The 17966-nt window shown below is 42.3% G+C and overlaps 1 protein-coding gene across 2 annotated transcripts in view; it reads right to left on the bottom strand.

The window, feature by feature from the left end:
• LOC135368769 (venom metalloproteinase antarease TserMP_A-like) overlaps nt 1–17966 on the bottom strand; it is a 186602-nt gene that overhangs the window by 6177 nt on the left and 162459 nt on the right. For both annotated transcript variants that reach the window (XM_064602288.1, XM_064602280.1), the window contains one exon: nt 8201–8323. In XM_064602288.1, coding sequence (XP_064458358.1) covers nt 8201–8323 — 123 coding nt within the window. The remainder of the gene's footprint in view (nt 1–8200; nt 8324–17966) is intronic.

Here is a 17966-nt window from a genome sequence, read left to right as displayed (position 1 = left end):
ACAAATCAGCAACCAACAATAGCATTTATTTGTTAGATTATCATAGCGATTTTAATATTAGAAGTTTCAGGACGACTTCTGTTCGGATCTTCTGTTTGGCCGTACAATCAGATTCGCAAAGGAGAACAGCATCTCCACAGGTGCCGATGAACAAATGCATGTATTACATAAAATTTGACGATGCTGCTTCGTACAACAAGGTAATTGGGTGGTCGCTACCGTTGTCCGCAACAACAGTGAGAAAGTTGCCATTTAAAATGTTTTGTCTCCTGCGCATGCTAGCGCAAACACGGCATAACTGCGCCCCAAACTCTCCCTTCTTCCCGAAAGGTCAAATTCAGGGCAAATTCAAGATATGAGTCACTATACACATATAGTTTATAAAGTATTTACAAGAATAAACACTTCAAAATTGGTATATTTAAATATAATTATAAAACACATTTGAAGTATGTATTTAAATACAAAATATGAATACATGTATTTATATTTTAAATACTATTTTACTTACAGTGTATTTAAATACTGCCCATCCCTGGCAGCAGATAAAGGTAAGTCGCGTAATGTTAGATAAGTCAGTCATGCGGTGCAAATGCCATCACACAGAAAGGAAAAATACGTTATCTGTCAGTTACTGCTTCATCTTTTAGAGATTAGGCCCCAGCGGGTGTATTCTCAGAGCAGATTTGAAATGGCCTTATTTGTTAAATGATTTCGCAGGCATTCTGGCACCCCTGAAAAGATTGCACCCCACGTCTCAACTATCACCTTCTGGGTTTCAAGCTGAAGGCTGTCACCAGTGCGAACCAGACGCCCCTTCAAAGTTCATCTGTTTTTGTTCACGGAACAGTGACACCTGGTACTGAGACATTTCATTTTCTGATGAATCGAGTGCATCGCATCACTTGTGCTCGACCTTCGTTTATTCGTCTACCCTTGCTGTTGCTCGCTAGCTTAAAGCAACCGTGCCTGAGGTGTTTGTGTTCTTACTCCAGCGCTTTCAGAGTACATTTAAGCAGTATCACCGTATCATATGCACGGCAGCACATCTTGTGTATTTTGAGTGAGGTATAAATTTAAATGTTGGCTCAGCTGTTGTATTTTGGGCACAAATAAGGTGTTCTTCCAGAGCCCTCAACGGTTACATTCAAGCAGTTTCATGTGTCAACAGCACTTACAACTGATAAAAGTCTCTGGTTCCTCCTTCTCAGACTTGTACAAAATACTGCGCAAAAGTATTTAAAATAAGATACTAAATACTCTACGGAAAAAGTATTTAAAATAGAGTACAAAATACTCAGAACTGAAAGTAATTTGAGTAGAGTACTAAATACTCTAAGAAGTATTTAAGATACTATTTAAAGTACTTTAGTATTAGCAGTAAGTGAAACGCGTATTCTGAACGTGGCCTTACAAATGAAAGGAATAAACTTCATCAGCCATGCATATCTTTCATTTGCAACGTCTTGGTGTCAAGTAATGTTTGGTGAACTTTGGTGAACCCAAGTAAAGTTTGTTGATATGTTCTGACCCAAAACTTCATAATCCCTCCTGTATGTCGGTTCGGGTCTTTCAACCTCTGGCATGTGTTTATTGCTTTGATGACCAAGTAAATAAATGCCGGGATTATCTTGTATCTAATCCACTGGTGATTCACATGGCAATATGAATAGGAACGGTTTTCTGACGAAGCTGGCTATTGAGAAGCAAGGCCAGGCTTGGGACCAGCCTATTGTACAAGAGGATAAATGACAGATTCGCGAAGTCCCGAAAAAAGAAAAACAAAGAAAAATGGGGTTAAATTCCAGTGAGCTGAAAATCTCGGCACGGCGGGAACCTTGCTAGATATGGCTTGACGAGGAAGGAAAGTATTTTGAGTACTGAGTAGCAAATACCGAAAAACCTATTTTAAATACATTAAAAATACTTGTCGCAAGAAGTATTGAGTAGAGTACCAAAATACCGGAAAAAGTATTTAAAATACTGTATTTTGAGTACGTACTCAAGATACGTACAAGTCTGCTCCTTCTTCAAGCACTTACAACAGCACATCCTTTTCAACCGCACATACATTTTCTCAGTTTTGAGTAAGGTAAATTGAAATCTTCCAGTTGATGTGTTTCGGTCATAAATAATGTTTTTCGAGACGTTTCGGGATTACATTCAAACAGCATCATGTGTGCAACAGTACATTCTTTTTCTCATGTTTAACTAATGTAAATTTGCCCGCTGTTGTGTTCTGGCAACAGAAGCTTGTGTTGCATTCAAGTGGTATCTTATATACAAAAAGTTTTTTCATGCCTTTCTGTAGCTGCTGTACTAATATTGTGAGTACAGAGAGATTCCTGCAGAACATATCGGAGCATATTGTGTGCTATTGTTAGTATGATCTGCAGCAGTATATTGGTAATGTTAATGACTGACCTAATGACAATAACTTAATTCAGCTGACGTTTACATTCTTACTTTCAGGTAAACCTGTCACGCAGATGCCCTACCCCTTGGTATGCTTAGTTCAAGATTCCACCGAAACAGTCCACCTCGAGCATTATTTTTCGATTGGCAGTGGCATTACTATCACAACACACCACACACTGCATGTCTACGGTGCGTGTACAATGCATCAAACTTATTCTCAGGTGCAGGCTAGCTGATACGCAATTACAACATGAAACAACTGACACAGAGATCGTAAAGTCATGCCTTTTCCTCCATGCCTCGGGTTTCATGTTGTTATCCTCACATGCAGCTCATTTAACCTGTGCTGTGCAGCATGAGCAAAAGCACATATTGTTTTTGGTCACATGACACGGGACATCAATACTATATATACTACATTCTACATCGTGTAATAGTTGATCACGTTTGGATATTTTAACCATGGAATTTACCCTGCATGCACCATACCATGTCCAAACACGAACAACTGCTAGACAGCAGCATGTACTGTTGCCGTATAGCATTTATGGCTTGCGTCTTGTGATCGGAAACAATGGTATCTTTTTCTGCTATAACCGGTAAACTACAGTAAAGATTTAAAAGTACTGTGTCATATTATAAACCACTATGGGAAATGCCAGTTTGAAAAACTGGAGAAGACTGTCATTAGAACGGGGGACATGTTCTACGGTGAAATCTTTTACAGTGTGTGCTGTAGCACGTAATGCACTGCAGGCCCACCACAGTATGGTAACGCTCTGTATACTGATTTGCTCAAAAAAGGAACGTGTGCGTTTCTTGTACTAACTTCCCCTTATGCAAAGTCGTAGAAAAATGTTTTCAGCCAATGGGGAGGGAGAGGACATCATTCTGGACTCTCGCTGACCTACAATATGTTGCGTGTGAAGGTCATTTTGAAAAGTGTAGGTAGTACAAGACTGTGTTCACACATTCTTGGCAGTGTTCACTAATAACCGTAATAAAGTACATTACGGTAATAAAGTACAAAGAGAGTACATTTGTTGCTTCATATATTTGTGTCATGGCAAAGTATGTAGACATATATCTGTCTCAACATACAGGTACGAAAACTGCTTTCTGTGCCTAAAATATGACAAATAGTTGTCTGTTCAACACCACTAATCATGTGCCGGCATCCATGACATGTCTGTGACATACCAAAGTGATTAACATGTCCCATAGATATGTGCACTGCTGAAGATGACTGTGTGCCTTCTATGCATTCTTGTTTCAAGAAAAGTACTGTGTGATTAACGAACAACGCCTGGCTTTACGTTCACAATTCTACATGAAAATATGTACAGTTTCCGGAAGGAAACATGATGAAGGTCCATAGCAAAAACCATGAGACGAGGGATAGCAAGGAACATACAGAATGTCTCAACATTGTGGCCAGACCCCAAGAGGAGATACAAGAAGGGACATGCACACACAATGTTGAGACATTGTGTATGCATGTCCCTTCTTGTATCTCCTCTTCGGGTCTGGCCATCATGAATACTATCACCAGCTTGCTTACTATTGAACCGTTCTTTCAATGATAAAGGTGACTTTCATGAACTGGATGGGAGCCATTGTGGTGTAAATAAAAAAATAATAGAAGGAGCTGAATATGATCCTTAGGCTGTGCGTGGTCATTGCTTTCTGACATATGGTGACTTAGAATTTCAGGACAGTGAGTAGTATACTTGTGTTCTCACCCTTGACACCCATTGTGTGTCATCGGTCGCCTGTAATCTGCTAACATGCACATAGCTAAAACAAAATATATTTGTATTTGTTTGAATACAGGACATTGGTTGGTACAGCACATGGTGTTTTACATGTCCTTTCGAAAATATAAATAAACAAATTCTCTACTCTGTGTACTCCTGTCAGCTCTAGAGAGCAGCTTCGAATTTCACTAAATTCGCCGCGTAATTTAAAGGAGACTGTTTTCAAATCATATGTTCTCTCCATATTGGAATATGCTTCGGTGGTGTGGGATCCCCATCAGGAATGTTTACAGAAAAGGATTCAGGGAGTACAGAATATGGCAGCGAGGTTTGTGTCGGGCAATTATTCTTCTCTTATCTACTCTCATTAACTTATTGCCGACTTAGGGTGGGAAAACTTAAAAAAATGAAGGCGATATAATCGGTTGAAACTGCTGTACGATATTCATAGCGGAGACACTGGTCTAAATAAGAATGATTATCTTCTGCCACCTGTGTATGTATCGTCCAGGATGGATCACTCTAAAAAGATTGAACCACTCCGTTTCTCAAAGAGTGTTTTTAGGCTATCTTTCTTTTGTTCTACTATTCCAGAGTGGAATTCTCTGCCCCAAGAAGCTGCTAATGCTGCCAATAACTCTTTATTTATGGTTAAGATTAGGTCTCTTATGCATTGATTCTTAGTTTCTGTTGTTATTCTTTTTTGCGTTTTTGTAATACTGTGTGTTTGACCTGCTGAGAATGATGCAAGTAGCATCACTATTGTATTACCTCAGTCCTCTGCTGTAATGCCTTCTGAATAATTAAATAAATAAATAAAAGCCACGTGTGAAACCTAGACCAAACTAGTGTTGAAGGTCCATATAGGTCATAGATAGATACTATTATTATTATTCGATCATAGGTCAAGCTTAGGTCCTGGTTGGTAGCAACGCAATGGATCCTTATTAAAAATTGGTGCAGGAGGTGACCAACATAAATACAACCATACACCAACTAACCAATACTAAACCTACCTACACCAATACTAAATACACAAACTGACTCTCACAAATTTTGTGGTGTTATACTTTTGAAGCAACATTAATACGCCGCAGTGCTCTTTTTTTTTTCGTTTTAACCTGTAAATATTAGGTCTTCTGCATCACCAGCCTTAGTTGCTGAGCATGCAGTTATTTACGTTGAACGCTGCAGTTTCATATTTGTTTCTCTGGACAAGCAAGCCTGGGCTTTCCCATTTCGATAAGGGTCTTTCAGATTTGACAGGGCATTTGTGGACAAGGGAAGGCATTTGGACTCTGTGTATTTTGCAGTGAAGTGCACCGTACAAGGCAGAGGACAGCATCAACCATTTCCACCAAGGTTATTAAATTCGTGATAAAGTACATATACCTTTTGTCACTGACTAATCTGGTGGCAACTGTGGTGACTAATCTGGTGGTGGTGACTTGCGTGGCAGTTGTGCAATTTAGGCACATGTTCAAAAAAATTAGGGCATGGGAAGTGCTGCCTCGTTGAACATGTGGGGTACACAATATAATAATTGGGGGTCTACGTCGCGAGACAACTGAGTGCGGAATACACACCACAGTGTACTGTTCCTTATTCTGGCAATGTTAGCATTGTTCAAGAAGTGGGAAATGTTGCACTACACTTAATAACATCTGTTGGGCCCAGAAAACAGGATACATATACCCTGATTTGTAGACACTATGCCTAACTCAAAAGCAGCATGAGGTCGACCCGCACGTGTTCATTTGCGAAACTATTATGAATGAAATATGTACTGTATGGTATAGAGCAATGCGCACACCCAAGTTAACAAGCAAGAAATACGTATAAGGGCTCTTGATCTACATGCCGCGATGCGCTCTACGAGATAAACAACACACTACAATACTACATCCAGCACTTTTTGTGCGGGGCAACTCTAATGACCACTTTCATATAACCGACGAATGGTTGAACGGATGCAGTTCGAATGGTCACGATACAATCCTACGTCGTTCATTGCGGTCACGCTATGATGCTGCACAATATATGTACCTCGTGTAACAAGCCTGGCAATCGCACTATGTGCACACGGGCAGAAATACGGTCTTCTTTCTTTGAAGACCAGCCCTCTGCAGGCATATGCTCAAAAGACCACCAAGTCTCACGTTGTTGCTCAATCGCTCCCATTCCTGCATTTGCAGTAAAAGCAGCAAACGGGCCGACGTGAATGGCAGCTGAACGATTGAACTGCCAAGTTCTCGAGCACATAATCACAATTTCACGTCGAAATTGTTGTTGAGGTGAGTTCGCAGTTGTTGTTTCCATCGTTCAATAGTTCTCGGGATTATCTCGGACGAAACGCTCATCGTAGCCGGCAGCCATAACTGGATTTCCTTGCAAACGGGAGAAGCCGCCAGGGAAGTCGGAGAAAGGATCAGCATTCATCCAATCGGAAGCACGATTCTCTACGTAGATGGAGCAGGTTTTTCCCATCTACGTCACAAAAATGGCTGCGCCCATGACTTGTTTTGGTTTCTCCCATTAAGTAATTTTCGTAATAGGAAGACAAAATTGGGAATCGAAGGTGCGTTTCAGGGGCAGTTGATGAATCTCACAACCGTTTTAACACATCGGGAAATCGGCGTAAAAAAAAAAAAACATGGAAGAACGTGGTAATATGCCGAATTTTTCTACTTGCTTCCTCATACAAAGAGCTTTATACAGGGTTTTTGCAAACAAGGTATACTCACATTTACGGACACACTCACATACCGGACGAACCTCCGTTGGTGCGTATGCGATCAAAATTAATAGAAATCGCAGTAACCAGATTCTGCGCAACAAGAAGATATACCCACGCAAACTTTGCTCTCCGTGCATTTTCTATAGCGGTCTCCTCACGGTCGCATCCAGTTACCGCTACAGGTCCCACTGGTACAGAAGCCCAAAAGAATTCCCCCATAGATGCTCACTTGCGTTATTTCGACTTCTGTACGTATCGTTTCGACTGGCCTCGGTGGCTCAGTTGGTACCGTGTTCGCATACCGATTCCAAGTCGGCGGATTCAAACCTGGCTGAGAACGTCAGTAAATTGGTGGCAGGTACAAGTTCCTTTGACAGGCCGTCTTCCGAACAATCCGGTGTGCCGCGTGCTGATAATTTAGCCCCCGTTAAAGAACCTCCAGGTAGTCAAAATCAATCCACAGATTGACCACTGTGGCGTCGCTGTGATCGCAGTTGTCTCGTGACGTAAAGCAGTATTATGGTTAATATTTTGGTTCGTTCGCTACGCAGAAATGACGCTGTATCAGGAGGACGCTTGAATTATTCTCATTCAGAAGCTCACACGCGCGCCTCGTATAGGGACGTGTTTCATGAGCACTTAGTATCGGGTGAGTTGTTTTTGATCCAATGGAAGCGTGTCGGAAAGAAGGGCAAAACACGAGGACGACGAAAGACAACGGCCTCGGTTGTGGACGACAGCGGTTACCTTTCGATTTCATCGTGTGTCATCGTTGTTTCCACAGCGCTTTATTCCTTGTGGCTCCAGCCGTGAGGATGTCCACTAAAGTGTGGACAACAATGACGACATAGTATCTATATCCCCCTGCCGTCTGTTATAAATATAGTATTTTAACACATCACCTCCCGTGGCCTAGTGGTTAGGATGATCGCTTTCCACGCCGAAGCTGGGGGGCGACACTGGTTCAAATCCTGTCCCCGGCTGTGCTGACCAAGGTTTTTTCTGAGTTTTGTGAAGACTTTCCAGGAGAATGTCGGCACAGTTCCCCATGAAGTCGACCCAGGACGCATACTAACCCTGCTGTCCTCTCTCAATCTGCCCACGTGTGTACGCCGCTCATAGCCATAGCTGCTTCGCGGCGCTAACACGGAATTAAAAAAGAAATGTATTTTAACCGGACACAGCATCAGCTACCCTATGCCAGTGTGTATAATTTAAAAGAAAATACGGTTGTTTACGTAAGACGTCACACACAACATGAAAGATAATGCGAGGAATTGAACGTTACATGTCCTTTGGCAGCATCGCATGTAGATCCATCTAGAGCACTTGTAATGAAACAATCCCATACAGTGCCGTTCAAGATAGTTCTGCAGCACCTCATGTTGCAGCGTGATCCCTCGCCGACAGTCTGCAATGAATGTTTCAGTGGTTAATATTTACCCTAGAGAAGCATGCGTGCATGTGGTCCCCTTAAACGGACGGTCGTATCGGGAAACCTACCTATGAAACCGATATCATAACGTTCGGCAACGCATACGACCTACTTGGCTATTTTTTGGTCGTCCCAAAAATGATTTGATATTAAATGAACAAATTTTAAAAATGAGCTGTACCACCGCAGCTCATTTTTAAAATTTGACATCGAAATTGAAAATCCACTAAAATTTTAAAAACACCCCAGCTACAGATGCTCCGGCGGCGTGACGTCACCCTCTAAATCGAAGTAGAGAGCGGAGCGCTCAGGGGAGAAAGGACAGTCCAGACGCCCCTTAAGTAGTGGCGCAAAATATCGATATATACCCAGCTAGATGCGAACCCTGGTGTCCCAGCTAAATGCGAACATATTTCTTAAATATATATACAGTCAAACTCCTTTATAGCGAATACCTTTTTAACGAAAACACCACTACAGCAAATTTTTTTGCGGCCCCGCTGGAGCCCTATAGGTTCAATAATGGACATCCTTTTTAACGAAAATACCTGTACTGCGAATTTTTTTTTCTGTCCCCTGAGTTTCGTTATAAAGAAGTTTGACTGTATATATATATCACTTTTTCCGAGATGAAATCAATTGCAGTATAGAATATGCTGAAGGGCACTCTTTAGGAGGGCATTAGCAAACACCTACGGTGATGTGTTAATTAACTTTCAATAATTACATTTTTCATTATGAAAGCTACAAAGTTGTCCCAATGAGAACATGTGGTCCCTTCGGTCACCTGATACCGGAGCCGTTTTCAGAAGAAAATATGCGTTCGATTGATCGTCCGCAAAAAAATTGGTGAAGGAACACCTTTTTTATTTTGTTCATTGCGCATCTTTGAAGACGCGTCTTTCCTTCACCCGCAATGTGAGAGGGTGAAAGAGCACACTATCGCCTCTTGCGTCCTGGAAAAAGATTGAAAGAAAATATAAAATGCAACCGCATTGGACAGCTGTTTCGGCCTTATTGGGCCTTCATCAGCAATGCGTAGGTGGGCGCCGTTTGAGCGAGTGGCGGCGGAAGGTCACGTGGAACGTGATGTCCTCCCGTCAGGGTGAGAAACTCACCTCTGAAAGCCCAGTGCGAAGCCAGTAAAGTATTAGATGAAAAAAAAATAGCCTAGGCTCTTTGGCTGCACTCGCTCAAACGGCGCCCACCTACGCATTGCTGATGAAGGCCCAATAAGGCCGAAACAGCTGTCCAATGCTGGTGTGGCGACGTTTGGGACTTATAAACATATGTTCAACGTGCAGCCAAAGAGCCTAGGCTATTTTTTTTTCACCTAATACTTTACTGGCTTCGCACTGGGCTCTCAGAGGTGAGTTTCTCACCCTGACGGGAGGACATCACGTTCCACGTGACCTTCCGCCGCCACTCGCTCAAACGGCGCCCACCTACGCGTTGCTGATGAAGGCCCAATAAGGCCGAAACAGCTGTCCAATGCTGGTGTGGTGACGTTTGGGACTTATAAACATATGTTCAACGTGCAGCCAAAGAGCCTAGGCTATTTTTTTTCCCTAATACTTTACTGGCTTCGCACTGGGCTTTCAGAGGTGAGTTTCTCACCCTGACGGGAGGACATCACGTTCCACGTGACCTTCCGCCGCCACCCGCTCAAACGGCGCCCACCTACGCATTGCTGATGAAGGCCCAATAAGGCCGAAACAGCAGTCCAATGCTGGTGTGGCGACGTTTGGGACTTATAAACATATGTTCAACGTGCAGCCAAAGAGCCTAGGCTATTTTTTTTTTTCACCTAATACTTTACTGGCTTCGCACTGGGCTTTCAGAGGTGAGTTTTTCACCCTGACGGGAGGACATCACGTTCCACGTGACCTTCCGCCGCCACTCGCTCAAACGGCGCCCACCTACGCATTGCTGATGAAGGCCCAATAAGTCCGAAACAGCTGTCCAATGCTGGTGTGGCGACGTTTGGGACTTATAAACATATGTTCAACGCGCAGCCAAAGAGCCTAGGCTATTTTTTTTTCACCTAATACTTTACTGGCTTCGCACTGGGCTTTCAGAGGTGAGTTTCTCACCCTGACGGGAGGACATCACGTTCCACGTGACCTTCCGCCGCCACTCGCTCAAACGGCGCCCACCTACGCATTGCTGATGAAGGCCCAATAAGGCCGAAACAGCTGTCCAATGCTGGTGTGGCGACGTTTGGGACTTACAAACATATGTTCAACGTGCAGCCAAAGAGCCTAGGCTATTTTTTTTTCACCTAATACTTTACTGGCTTCGCACTGGGCTTTCAGAGGTGAGTTTTTCACCCTGACGGGAGGACATCACGTTCCACGTGACCTTCCGCCGCCACTCGCTCAAACGGCGCCCACCTACGCATTGCTGATGAAGGCCCAATAAGTCCGAAACAGCTGTCCAATGCTGGTGTGGCGACGTTTGGGACTTATAAACATATGTTCAACGTGCAGCCAAAGAGCCTAGGCTATTTTTTTTTCACCTATATACTAACTATGCCCGTCAGCTCGCGCCGCGCACAACGAGGAGGAGCCGTCGCGAGACGATGCGGGGAGGCGCTGCGAGGAGCGCCACACACGTTGGGTCACTCGCGCAGCAGGTATATACGGAAAACGCGCGATGGAGTCGTCGATGCACAGAATTCCTTGGTCAAAGGTGATTATTTTCTGTGAGCACAAGGAGTGCAGGTCCTTTATGAGTGACGACAGTCACCGAGCGCATTTTGTGGCGACATGAAGAAATATCGCATTTATTTTAACGACCTGTACAAAGCTGACGAGTTTTATTGAAATATACATCTCACATGAAATTGTTTTAACTTCTTTCTGAGCTGAAAGTGAGCATTACTATAGTCCTTACGAAATACGCATAACAAATTCCAATGCCGTGACACAAATGAACACTGACAATACCATGAAACAAAATGGTAAATAGGTATATATGTAGCTAGTTGAGCTTCACATACTTTCTGGAGAGGGGCTTCCTTTTGAAAGCTTTGTAGGTGTGATTTCTGTCAGTTACATGGAAAGCATGATTTACCAGAAGCGGCCGAAAGAACTTCGAACAAATGAGATGTACAAGCTCGTGCCTGTGTTCTTTTGTGTCTGTGGACACTGGAGCAATGTGCATTCACGTACAGATCGCAGGCACAGCAAAATGCAACAATGTGTTCAGCGGCTTCCATTTGGTTGTTCAGAATAATTCTTCGTGATTATTGGTTGGAGGTGGGATAAGAAGTCGCTGAAGACAGACGGCACGGCGTCTCGTTTCAGTCGACGCCGCTTGCCTTCGATGAAATCGGAAGCGAGGAAGTGTCTGCTGCATACTCTTGAGTAGATGCAAGTGGAGTTCGGTGACCACTCATCCCTCTTGATCGCTACCAGCCACTTTTCTCGTATGTCCAGTCATGAAGGTATTTCGTGGAATGTGACCTTCTCGCCCAGCACAGGCCTTTTCCCGTCCGAACGACAAAGCGGCACACAGCAGAAGGCCATGAGTACTGTTAGAGAAATGGGATTGCAAACTATTTTAGTGCCTATTCATCATCCCAAGTCAGGTCCTAACGTAGTGTAATTTCGTCACTGGTGATATAAAAACGATCACGTCAAGGGGCACACGTACTTCGACAACTATTCTTATCCTAACCGCCTTCTACTGACAGATCACCAGATTTTGTTCCTTTGCTGAGATATCACGAACAACTTGAGTAAATAGCTTACCTGTTGTCCATCTGGACAAAATAAAAAGGTCAAAACGTCGCACATGCGCACTGCGTTTACGGGACATCAGGCGAAACCTGCGAAAGCAACCCAACGTGAGTGGCGCCTCTACTCGGTTGCAGCGGGAAACAACACCCCCTTTCCCGGGGCGGCGCCAGCGAGCGGAGCTGACAGGCATAGTTAGTATATAGGAGGCTATGCCTCAGTACAGCTCACCCTGAGCTGGCACCCCAAGAGAGATGACATCACCACCCGGACTTGACCTTGCGGAATGTTCCAGAATATGACTCACGGACAACTGCCACGTGCATACTTGCACCGATTGTGACGTCACTCAGGGAACCTATTTAAGCAATATGCAACCCTTATACCTCTTTTGTCCTGACGAAGACAGTGCCACTGTCGAAACGTCGACCATTCCTTTTTATTTTTTAATCTAGGTGTTAAATTACTCACTAAATGGATTAGTTTTTGTTAACGTTCCTGTAATCTGTAGTCCACGTCTTATTATTTCACTTTTATTCAACTTCGTAGCCGTCTGATATATTAACCTATTTGTTCTTTATATATATATATATATATATATATATATATATATATAAAGAGACATCCTGTATATATATATATATATATAAAGAGAGGAAAAAAGCCATTAAAAACAGGGTGTCTCTTTTTTTTTCAATACAGACTCTTCATAAAAAACTATAAGGGCTATAGCCATAATCTTTTCACTTCTGTTTCACTTCATCATTTCTGGGCCGGCGGACGTTCTTTGCCATATGTTGCTCAACCGTCAAATTACTAATTACCTAAAAATCGTTACCTAACTTTTTAATTATAAAGGCAACGAAGTTGACCCAATGAGAACACCTGTTCCTTTCGGTGACCTGATATCGTAGCCGTGTTCAGAACAAAAATCCGTTCGTGAATGGGAAGCGACATATGGCCAAGAACGTCCGCCGGCCCAGAGATGATAGAAGTGAAAACAGCATGGCTGTAGCCATTGTAGATTTTTTTATATAAAAAAAGGCATCCTCTGTCACTATATATATATATATATATATTATATTTTTTTCCTGATTATAATTCACTGACTTGCACTGTAGCATTGAGGAGTGCTCAGTCACCCTGCCAGGTGTATATCGCTAGCTGGGCGACCCCTGATTTGCCAATTCCGAACGATGCGCAGCTACCCAGAGCTGACGAGCTGCAAACACGGCGAAACACGTGTCCTCTGGTGCTGTCGCATCCTCCCGTGAGTATATATATATATATATATATACTGTATATATTATATATATATATATATATATATATAATAGTCAGTATCAATAATTAGTATTATTAATATTTATTTATTTAATTATTATTTATTAATTATTTATATATTGTAAACACTATTGGTCTCAAGAGTTTAAAGTCATGAAGCGCTGCACGCGGCAATTGAGAAGTCCAGAAGTATATTCCGTGCGCCATATTTTCACGAATTATGGTAAGGGTAAGCGGCATTACTATGTCCCGGTCATATTTAATGCCTTGCCGCTTGACACCCTTGATTTAGGTTCAATTAAAGCTTTAAAGGCTTTGCTGCGCTCTGTAGCAGGTACTATAAAGACGATTTGAGATACCCCTTTGCTATGTGTTTTTTAGGGCTTTCCAGGGTTTGTAGGATTTTTGTGAATATCAATGGTGATTCAGTATCTGTATCTCATTGCTTGCATTTTTTACTTTACTGTTATCAATGTTTTAACTCTAAGTGTTGAGCGCGCCATTGACTGTTACCTGCCCACAAGCCCCAAGGCTTAGGCGGGTACTGTTGTAATTGTGATCTTCGTAGACTAATAAAAATTTAATTGGAATTGGAATATATATTTTTATGTTATATTATTATTTTATATTATTATTATTATTTTATTTCTATTATATATATATTTATTATTAATTAGTTATTTATTTAATTTATATTTACTAATTATTAATAATTAGTATATATATTATATATACTGTATTATACTGTATATCTTTTTATATGTACTTGCTGGCTTGCACTGCGGCCTCCACAGGTGGCGTTGTCACCGTGGAACATTGACGTCTCGCCGAGACGCACTGCCGACCCAAGATCGTGTCACTTCCCTACGCCAGGCTGACGAGCTCCAAGTAGAGCGAAACAGCTGTCCTTGGCTGGGAGTGCACGATCGAATTGTAAACATATATACTGTATTATATATATATATATATATATACATATACAGGGTGTTCAAAATTAAGCTTTCACTAGCACTTTATAAATAGGCGAACAAAAGAAAACTGGTGCTATTTTTTCTGTTCCTTGAGTAAGAAACAGGTGCTACATAAGTAGCAGCACCTGTTTCTTACACAAGTAGCGTAAAGTTATCATCCGGTTTCCTGTCATCGCTGTGTTTGCGTAGCGCTCGTGAAAGCTTAATTTTGAACACCCTGTATACATACATACAATGTATTTGTATATGTACTTGCTGGCTTGCACTGTCCTACGCACTTCCTAGCCATTTTTTCATTGTCATATCCTCATGCAAGCTTCGTCCCATATACCCCACATCTGCTTCTTGATTGAGACTTCGTGTTTGTGTCTGTCCCTTCGTGTTCCCTAGTCTCGGGGTTTTACATCGTGCATCATCTTCACCAGCTCGCTTGCTTCCTAGCCATTTTTTCATTGGCACTGTTAGTGCCGACCCAAGATCGTGTCACTTCCCTGCGCCAGGCTGACGAGCTCCATGTAGAGCGAAACGGCTGTCCTCGGCTGGGAGTGCACGATATTATTGTAAATATATACAAGACGTTTGCTCTAACGTGTCCAGAAATTTTATTTAAAGCGAGCGATCAAAGAGAAACAATAGCTACTTCTCAGCTACTTAACTAAGAAACAGGTGTTACTATTGAATCAGTGTCTGTTTCTTACTCAAGTAGCAGAAAAGTATCACTTGTTTTTCTTTTATCGCTCGCTTTAAAGATAACTTCTGGACACGTTAGAGCAAACATCCTGTAGTATATATACGTAGTCCTGACGTTGTTTCGCCTGCAACGTCGTTCGCACGGATCAGAAACAGTTTATCAGAAAAAAAAACATTTTATGGGGCATAACACGTTCTTCTAAGTTTAAAATTGCACAAATTGCAGGAACAATCATAGAGCACAGATTTTTATAGAAACGAATGGTTCTTTTCCGTTCTCTTGACAAGGTAATTGATCCGGAGAACGAAAAAACGTACTTTGGCCGTGGTTGGAATGGATGGTCGAGTTAGGCCCATGATGGGTGGAAATGCATCCGTCGCACATCATGCCATGTTTTTAACGGAAGTGCATGCTCGCTGTACCCGCGGACATTGCATTTTTCGAAGAACTGAACTTAAAGGTACTGTAAAGCAGCACCAATCAAATGTCATTTAGTGTGGTTATTCGATCGTCCAAGCCACCAGGGCAAAAACTGTGCAAGTTTAATTCCAATCGACGGTGCAGTTAATTAGAAAATTACAATTAAAGATTACGTGCAACGCTGTACTAGGTATTCGAAATGAATCCGTACTTCTGACACATACGGCGGCAACCACATTGCATGCGTATAACACTGGGCCCGACATAACGATCCACCACAATCCACCATAAAATCCACCCCTGCAATCCACACAACGATCCATATTATCTCTATGATAAACGGATAAGCGAACTGAAATGAAATGCTGAGCCATTGAAAAAAATGTGTCAGACGTTCAAGAAGCCAGACAGCGTCGGGACTTGTTTGTTCACAGAGGTTCACAGAGAGAGTTTGTTTGTTCGAAAGAGGCCGCGAACAAAAGGAGCGCGCAGGCGCAGCAGAGAAGTAGGGAGAGCCCCCATCGAACAGCGGCCAGCACTGGGTTACTTCGCAAAAACAGGGGTTAACAGGTTAAACTGTTAACAGGGGTTTCAGAATGCATAGGTAAACAGGAAAACTAATAATATGGTTACTTAAATAACGAAGTTCCGATGTCATAGTGTGTAATACCAATTTTCAGTGTTGCCCGCTGTACAGGGTGTTGTTTGACACCAGGCGTCGCACCGCTCCACTACGTCGCATCTTTCATGACAAATTAAAAATATTTATAGCGCGTTGTCGGTCGTATGGTTCCGCATATGGTATTTAGAAGCAACAAAGTCTCTAGTCACATCACCGGCATATCATGCTTGTCTACTGCTTTACAGTACCTTTAAGGTATTCGGAGTTCTCTTCCCCACATGTCAATGGTGTTTTTCCCTACTTGGGTCAGGGTGGGGTTTAGTTGTCAAACACAGCATGGGGCATGTTACCGTCAAGCCAATGGCAACTGCTCACGATTCCAATTTAGGGACTATTACGGATGTGCAGCTTGCAGTTGCGCGTCTTACTTCATGTGAGCACGTCCGGGCGGGAAGCAATAATAATGATTTCTACTATAATAATTAACACTGTAAGGAATGACGCCGAAATAAATCATGTAAAAATAAAACGTTCAAAAATAAATCTCTTAAATATCAAATCTGCAAAATAAACTCTTCAATATAAATCATGAGAAAATCCACGCTGTCGAAATAAATTCCGAAGAATAAACTTTGAAGAATAAACGCTTCGAAATAAATCTTTTAACTTTCATCGTCCCTGATTGATGGACAGCCGACGTCTCTACGTCCGCCGCGGAAAATAGTACCCTCCTCGCGCTTGGGGCTAGCCAGGGCTATAACTGTGAACGAGGATTTCGGTACACCGGAAGTAGGTTGTCTGTCTGTATGTGGTCCGTGACAAGTTTTGCCAACTTAGTAGGGGGGCAGGGGGCTGATATCATTCGGAATGACGGATGCCCGGGAGCGTATTATTCGGTGAAGTTATGTTTTAGCTGTGCAAGTAACGCGCGACATCGGTGTAATATAGTCTAGTATAGAGCCAACTATCAGGAGAGTTTGGCCATTCTTTGGTATGTTTTCTGATTTTGCGTTTCTCTTTTTCGTGTGCGTGCGCGCTTTCTTGGCATTTCTTTTACCAGTGCGAATGACCGTCGCCGCGCAATCCGTCCACACATCTCAGCTGGCTCAAGGATCAAGAGCATACCTGGGTAAATTACTTCTGAAATGTAATTAAATTACATTACTCCAGTTAGAATTTAATTAAATTACATTACCCATTACTGCAATTGAAACGTAATGAAATTACAGTACAATTACTACGAAAAAGTAATGACATTACAAAGTCATTACTTTACCATTATTGGCATACATGTTCCCGAGTTTGTGGAAGGCACAAGGGACACACAAGTTGACGAAACTTGCCTTCCCCGAAATTCGAGGAAAAAAATGTATGCTTACAATGTATCAACAGTTAGCTTGTACTCTTCTATTTGTCTCTTCTACATGTCATGCTAGTGTGCCACGTATGACGTATCGTTCCACAATGTAGAGACGAAGGAAACACAATGTATCACGACAACAGGAAGATTGTCAGGAGGATGGGGCCCGCAAACAATGATTCTCGAGGGCTACAAACCGTTGACCTAACAACGTTTGTTTGTGAGTGCCCTGCCTAAGGCAACTGGCTCGTAGAAGGGAATTGACGTTCCACGTGCCGATTGAGTGCGTCACCGTTCATAGTCCCGTTGGAATTTCTTTTGACTTGCCAGTCCCCGAACTCTCTTTCTGCCAAGTGCCAACACAGAACACACACTCGATTCTTTTGTAAAAAGTAATGCGTAATGTCATTAAAATTACAGCCCAAATGTAATTAAATTACATTACAAATTACCTAATGCGTTACATTACAAATTACCAGAAAAAGTAATATTTAGTAAATATATAGTAAAGTGTATTTCAATACAGTAATG

This window comes from Ornithodoros turicata, chromosome 1 (assembly GCF_037126465.1).
Source record: "Ornithodoros turicata isolate Travis chromosome 1, ASM3712646v1, whole genome shotgun sequence".
Taxonomy (NCBI): Eukaryota; Metazoa; Arthropoda; class Arachnida; order Ixodida; family Argasidae; genus Ornithodoros; species Ornithodoros turicata.
This window is presented reverse-complemented; position numbering and strand designations above follow the sequence as displayed.